This window comes from Coregonus clupeaformis, chromosome 5 (assembly GCF_020615455.1).
Source record: "Coregonus clupeaformis isolate EN_2021a chromosome 5, ASM2061545v1, whole genome shotgun sequence".
Classification (NCBI taxonomy): Eukaryota; Metazoa; Chordata; class Actinopteri; order Salmoniformes; family Salmonidae; genus Coregonus; species Coregonus clupeaformis.
This window is the reverse complement of record NC_059196.1, coordinates 20129057-20136780: the sequence shown is the minus strand read 5'-3', so window position 1 is coordinate 20136780 and position 7724 is coordinate 20129057. Positions and strand designations below refer to the sequence as shown.

Below are 7724 nucleotides of genomic sequence, written 5' to 3'. Positions count from 1 at the left end.
GGGTGGGCCAGTATTCAATCTGGCAGGGCCTAGCTTCGCCTCTGACTGTATATAATGTGTAGATCTTATGTTCTCCCTTCGTCAATCATAGCCTACCATCCCTCTCCCACATCCCCCTTTTTTCACTTTCATCGCCTAGATCTGTTTGTGTTTAAGTTAGTATTGCCAATTTTAATATTCAATTATAAGTTGTACTCCAAATTCAGCATGTTGCTGCCACTTGTAATTTTTTTAGATATATTCTCCCTTTCTCCCTCACCCATCAACAACACAGACAAAGAACACAAACAGGTAAACTTTAAATAGTTTTATTGATAGAATATTTTAAAGCGATCCCTTTCCACTTCATCCTACCCTGTTAACAAGGCATTAATGAAGTCATGCTAAGGCTATAAAAAGTAATAGAAATGACCGAACGACACACACATTCTGCAAGGCTTGCCGAGGTTATTCGTAATTGCAGTATTTGAGCATCACCTCAACCCTGCAAAGACAGGATACAGAGGTTCCCTACTACACCCAGTGCAGGTGTTTTATAATCTGTTGGTTCTGGTCCAAACAGTGTCAATGAGTGGACTGACAACACACATTTACACACACACATAACAAAGATTCACTGGGTCAGGGCAAAGAGAATGCAATCTTGTTTAAATCACAGGCATCTTTTTCGTTGCCATAATAATAATTTATGTAGAACAGTCGCAGGACCTCCCCTCCCCACCAGCAGATGGCACTGGCGAGCCGCTGTAACTTCACCATCAGTGCAAAGGGGCTGTATTGTACATACAGTCAGTAGAAAATAAAGCATATTTTACCACTGTAAATATATGTATATATGAATTCTATAAAACAGACCAGTTATGCTATGAATATAGCTACATGTAAAGCTTTATTTGTTATATATTACTAACGACAGTACAGTATCAGTGGTTCCCTGACCATTCCAGCTGAAATGGTTTCTGAGCAAGCATCTCCTCAGGGCAGCTCTTGCCTTATACCAAGGATATGATGCAACCGTAGAATTCTAATTCCATGGTCCGATGCTGCACCCCTCCACAGGCCGAGCGGTAAGCTCAGGGTGGGTACGCAGAGGAGGAGGGTGAGACCACGGAGGGAGAGGTCGGATGGCTGGAGCCTTGTGGGAGCGTCCTCCCCTCTCCTCATCTCCAGGGCATGTCTGCGCCTCCTGTACCCATTTTAGCCTTTCACAGAGATCTTGTTCTCTACGGCAGCCAGCATGGAACAGAATCGAGAGTTCTCATTGGCCAGCAGGTTGGACGGCTCATCAAAGTCCACCACCTAAATGAAATGGAGGATGGGGAAAACAAAACAAGGCTTTAGGGATTCCTTGGAGCATAGATGTGAGGGAGTATCACTACATAAATGTTGATTTAGTAAGACCTAAAAGCCTTCCAAGCCAATTAGCCAGTTGTAGAGACAGGAAATGTGAATGTATGTAACCTCACGTTCCGTCTCTGTATGACCGACCCGAGATGCAAACCCTTGTTTAAAACAACTTTGTGACCACAAAGCAGCTTCCTGCCCTACTAAAACCATGCTTAGGTTGAGCTACAGGGCAACACAGCTTCAGGACTCACTAGCTAGCTAGTTCTGCTACACATATAGTACTAATCTCTCGTAAAAGGCAAGTGAGTGTACAGTAGATGAGCTTGTGTTGTGTGTACCTGTCCCTGGTTGAGTACCATGATGCGGTCACAGTTGAGTACGGTGTGCAGCCGGTGGGCTATGGTCAGGGTGGTGCAGTCTTGAAAGGCATTGCGGATTGTCTCCTGGATCAGAGAATCCGTCTCCGAGTCCATTTATTTAAAAGGGGCTATATGGAACTTTGTCTCTGGGGGTGCTCTTGAGCCAAAAGGGGTGCCCTAAATGGACAGAAGATACATAAATTACCTCACTGTACTGAAAGGGTAAAGCCTCCCCACACTCATGAACAAAGGCATATTGTTTGCCTAGAACTAAGGCTGTGAGATACATTGATTAATATGACATCATATATGAACAATAGAGGCAACATTCAAGCGAACAACAATTATAAACTAAACTTCCATAGCACATATTTAACGAGACTGATCTGAGGGGTTTGGTGGAGCATGTTTTCCAGTACAGATCTAGGATCAGCTTCCCCTCACCCCATACTAACCTTTAACTACTCCCCAGAGTCAGATTAACTCATGGACACCATTTTTATGTCTCTGCATCCAGTATGAAGCAGGGATGGAACCAAGTCACAATTTTGCAAGTCCTAAGCAAGTCTCAAGTCTTCACCTTCAAGTCTCGATTCAAGTCCCAAGTAATAATGGGCAAGTCTCAAGTACAGTTCCACACCTCAGGTCGAGTCAAGTCACAAGTCCCTAATTTTGAGTTTCGAGTCCAGTCAAGTGTTTTATGCCAATTTCAATGCAATTTTTTATTTCCTGTTTTTCTTACACTCCATAATAAACTTGAGTCAAAGATCATGTTAGAAATGTTTTTTTGGGGTATTACTATTACTGATAGAAAAGGCCATTCAAATGGCACCAATGACAATACTTTTAGTCTTAAGGTTTCAACAAAAAAACACAATCCAAAAAGTTTTGTTTTTGCATGACTATACAATAAAAACAAGTGCAACCTTCAGAGTAGCCATTGTATGTCTTCTACAGTGGCTTGCGAAAGTATTGACCCCCCTTGGCATTTTTCGTATTTTGTTGCCTTACAACCTGGAATTAAAATGATTTTTTTGGTGGTTTGTATCATTTGATTTACACAACATGCCTACCACTTCGAAGATGCTAAATATTTTGTATTGTGAAACAAACAAGAAATAAGACAAAAAAACAGAAAACTTGAGCGTGCATAACTATTCACCCCCCCAAAGTCAATACTTCGTAGAGACATATTTTCCAGCAATTACAGCTGCAAGTCTCTTGGGGTATGTCTCTATAAGCTTGGCACATCTAGCCACTTGGATCTTTGCCCATTCTTCAAGGCAAAACTGCTCCAGCTCCTTCAAGTTGGATGGGTTCCGTTGGTGTACAGCAATCTTTAAGTCATACCACAGAACCTCAATTGGATTGAGGTGTGGGCTTTGACTAGGCCATTCCAAGACATTTAAATGTTTCTTCTTAAACCACTCAGGTGTTGCTTTAGCAGTATGCTTAGGGTCATTGTCCTGCTGGAAGGTGAACCTCCGTCCCAGTCTCAAATCTCTGCAAGACTGAAACAGGTTTCCCTCAAGAATTTCCCTGTATTTAGCGCCATCCATCATTCCTTCAATTCTGACCAGTTTCCCAGTCCCTGCCGATGAAAAACATACCCACAGCATGATGCTGCCACCACCATGCTTCACTGTGGGGATGGTGTTCTCGGGGGGTGATGAGAGGTGTTGGGTTTGCGCCAAACATAGCATTTTCCTTGATGGCCAAAAAGCTCAATTTTAGTCTCATCTGACCAGAGTACCTTCTTCCATATGTTTGGGGAGTCTCCCACATGCCTTTTGGCGAACACCAAACGTGTTTGCTTATTTTGTGCTTTAAGCAATGGCTTTTTTCTGGCCACTCTTCCGTAAAGCCCACCTCTGTGGAGTGTACGGCTTAAAGTGGTCCTATGGACAGATACTCTAATCTCCGCTGTGGAGCTTTGCAGCTTCAGGGTTATCTTTGGTCTCTTTGTTGCCTCTGATTAATGCCCTCCTTGCCTGGTCCGTGAGGTTTGGTGGGCGGCCCTCTCTTGGCAGGTTTGTTGTGGTGCTATATTCTTTCCATTTTTTAATAATGGATTTAATGGTGCTCCGTGGGATGTTCAAAATTTCTGATATCTTTTTTATAACCCAACCCTGATCTGTACTTCTCCACAACTTTGTCCCTGACCTGTTTGGAGAGCTCCTTGGTCTTCATGGTGCCCCTTGCTTAGTGGTGTTGCAGACTCTGGGGCCTTTCAGAACAGGTGTAAATATACTGAGATCATGTGACAGATCATGTGACACTTAGAATGCACACAGGTAGACTTTATTTAACTAATTATGTGACTTCTGAAGGTAATTGGTTGCACCAGATCTTATTTAGGGGCTTCATAGCAAAGGGGGTGAATACATATCCATTACATGAAATCCAAATAAAATCCATTTAAAATTACAGGTTGTAATGCAACAAAATAGGAATAACGCCAAGGGGGATGAATACTTTAGCAAGGCACTGTATATATATATATATATATATATATATATACAGTGGGGAAAAAAAGTATTTAGTCAGCCACCAATTGTGCAAGTTCTCCCACTTAAAAAGATGAGAGAGGCCTGTAATTTTCATCATAGGTACACGTCAACTATGACAGACAAATTGAGGAAAAAAATTCCAGAAAATCCCATTGTAGGATTTTTAATGAATTTATTTGCAAATTATGGTGGAAAATAAGTATTTGGTCACCTACAAACAAGCAAGATTTCTGGCTCTCACAGACCTGTAACTTCTTCATTAAGAGGCTCCTCTGTCCTCCACTCGTTACCTGTATTTATGGCACCTGTTTGAACTTGTTATCAGTATAAAAGACACCTGTCCACAACCTCAAACAGTCACACTCCAAACTCCACAATGGCCAAGACCAAAAAGCTGTCAAAGGACACCAAAAACAAAATGGTAGACCTGCACCAGGCTGGGAAGACTGAATCTGCAATAGGTAAGCAGCTTGGTTTGAAGAAATCAACTGTGGAAGCAATTATTAGGAAATGGAAGACATACAAGACCACTGATAATCTCCCTCGATCTGGGGCTCCACGCAAGATCTCACCCCGTGGGGTCAAAATGATCACAAGAACGGTGAGCAAAAATCCCAGAACCACACGGGGGGACCTAGTGAATGACCTGCAGAGAGCTGGGACCAAGGTAACAAAGCCTACCATCAGTAACACACTACGCCGCCAGGGACTCAAATCCTGCAGTGCCAGACGTGTCCCCCTGCTTAAGCCAGTACATGTCCAGGCCCGTCTGAAGTGCATTTGGATGATCCAGAAGAGGATTGGGAGAATGTCATATGGTCAGATGAAACCAAAATATAACTTTTTGGTAAAAACTCAACTCGTCATGTTTGGAGGACAAAGAATGTTGAGTTGCATCCAAAGAACACCATACCTACTGTGAAGCATGGGGGTGGAAACATCATGCTTTGGGGCTGTTTTTCTGCAAAGGGACCAGGACGACTGATCCGTGTAAAGGAAAGAATGAATGGGGCCATGTATCGTGAGATTTTGAGTGAAAACCTCCTTCCATCAGCAAGGGCATTGAAGATGAAACGTGGCTGGGTCTTTCAGCATGACAATGATCCCAAACACACCGCCCGGGCAACGAAGGAGTGGCTTCGTAAGAAGCATTTCAAGGTCCTGGAGTGGCCTAGCCAGTCTCCAGATCTCAACCCCATAGAAAATCTTTGGAGGGAGTTGAAAGTCTGTGTTGCCCAGCGACAGCCCCAAAACATCACTGCTCTAGAGGAGATCTGCATGAAGGAATGGGCCAAAATACCAGCAACAGTGTGTGAAAACCTTGTGAAGACTTACAGAAAACGTTTGACCTGTGTCATTGCCAACAAAGGGTATATAACAAAGTATTGAGAAACTTTTGTTATTGACCAAATACTTATTTTCCACCATCATTTGCCAATAAATTCATTAAAAATCCTACAATGGGATTTTCTGGATTTTTTTTTCTCAATTTGTCTGTCATAGTTGACGTGTACCTATGATGAAAATTACAGGCCACTCTCATCTTTTTAAGTGGGAGAACTTGCACAATTGGTGGCTGACTAAATACTTTTTTTCCCCACTGTATATATATATATACACACAGACACACACAGACACACACACACAACCAGTCAAAAGTTTGGACACTACTCATTCAAGGGTTTTTTCTTTATATATAGTGAAGACACATATGAAATCATGTAGTAACCAAAAAAGTGTTAAACAAATCAAAATATATTTGAGATTTGAGATTTTTCAAATAGCCACTCTTTGCCTTGATGACAGCTTTGCACACTCTTGGCATTCTCTCAACCAGCTTCATGATGTAGTCACCTGGAATGCATTTAAATTAACCTTTTCACGTGTGAGTTCCAAATATCTCTAACCGTTGCCCCTGCGTGAATTTTTTCATCTGCGTGATGTCAGAATGCTCTCACTGTTCCAAAATGTGATTGTTACGCAACAACAGTTACCCACGCTGCCCTCAAACCAAGGCACGATGCCTGCTAATTATCTATAGGCTATGTTTCAACTTGTCAATTTCAAATTATTTTCTAACAAGTTTTATTTTCTAACAGTTTTAATTGAGGTGTGTTCCGCCTCCTCGTTAATTAACATAAGGAGTAGCCCATTTCAGTATTGCAGACAATTTATGTTTGAGGCTTTACTGAGCTGGACAAAGTTCTCTCTTCAATGAGAGCCCAAGCACTTCCCTAGTGTTTCCCCAGATCGTATTAAGACATTGCGCCTCTCTAGTCAGAACAGGCCTTGCACAAATGTTTTCCCCCAGTACTTTTTCTGGCTGGTGCAAGCATTGCCTTCATGGTTGTTTTCCTTACAAAGAATAACTTTGGACATGTGTGCATTCCTATCAAAGTAAGTGGCTTATTTTCTGTATATCGTGTTGTGTTTATACTGTAGCACACCATATGTATGTATGGAGCATAATGTATTTACTGTTTTATTCACGTTTTCAAGTACTGGTGACAAATCATGCATTCCGATTCTTGCATAGATTGTGTAAAATACTTTTTTGAATGTTGTACTGATTATGATAAGCTAATGCTAAACTACTTGCCGGCTATGTGTGGCGCCATGTTTGTTGACATTATACAATGCATTCTGGTTGTCACTTAAGCGTTTGTCAGACCAAAGATGTTATAACAAGGGATAGTTTACTCGACTGACTTATGGTGCTTTCAAGACAACTGTGAACTCTGAAAAATAGTATGTAAAATCATGACGTCAATGATTTTCAGGTCGGAGATTTAGAAAGAGGCCTGTGTTCCCGAGTTGGAATTCCGAGTTGGATGACCGTTCAAAACGATTTTTCCCAGTCGGAGCTAGTTTTTTCCCGAGTTGCCAGTTGCCTTAAACGCACTGAAGTCGGAAAATGTCCCAGTTCCCAGTTGTTTTGAACGCTGCATCAGATTGTAACTTTGGTACCTCAGGGTTGCCAGCTCAGAAACCCCTATTTTTATTTAGCGTATAAACTTATCTTGTGTTTGTCCCCCATTTATTGATAAATCCCCCATCATAGTAATAGTTCCAGCATCATATCCCCCCACGATACCTTCCCCCATTTCTACCCCCATGGACTTGAAAATCCCCCACAAATGAAATGAACCGCACTAAAATGGTTTCATCACGTTTAGCTTTCGCACTACGGTTAGGCTAGCAGGAGGCTTGTATTTGGTGTGATGATCTGTGATGTGAAAACATTTGATTTGCTTTGTGATTTGTCAAAAACGGTAAATGACTTGTCAAGTCATGTGCTCTGGTTCTTATATACACTGAAACAAGTACATCAACGATTTGTAATATGCTGAAAAGTGGCTAAACTAAGTTCATATTTTTCAGGCAATGAGCGCAGCCATCTTTGACTTTGTTTATTTGCATCTCATAGTGAATGGCATTCTGGGATTAGTCAAACATAAATAAACATGGCTGCCATCATAAAGACACACATTTATTTTCTAAACAACAT

General features: G+C 41.7%; 1 protein-coding gene across 1 annotated transcript; it reads right to left on the bottom strand.

Moving 5' to 3' along the window:
• Nucleotides 1-326: 326 nt before the first annotated feature.
• Nucleotides 327-2681, bottom strand: LOC121567074 (multidrug resistance-associated protein 5-like). The gene is made up of 2 exons (XM_041877015.1): nucleotides 1686-2681; nucleotides 327-1299 (listed from the first exon to the last, which is right to left on the bottom strand). Exons 1-2 carry the CDS (start codon nucleotides 1818-1820, stop codon nucleotides 1198-1200), a joined length of 237 nt encoding a protein of 78 aa, XP_041732949.1. The 5' UTR covers nucleotides 1821-2681; the 3' UTR covers nucleotides 327-1197.
• Between the last annotated feature and the right edge of the window lie 5043 nt (nucleotides 2682-7724).

Bases quoted from the DNA above. Each gene is read 5' to 3' on its own strand.
- LOC121567074 (XM_041877015.1), bottom strand. From the start codon at position 1,820: ATGGACTCGGAGACGGATTCTCTGATCCAGGAGACAATCCGCAATGCC. The intron at 1,300-1,685 runs GTACACACAACA...CATTTCATTTAG, and splicing joins TGGTACTCAACCAGGGACAG to GTGGTGGACTTTGATGAGCC.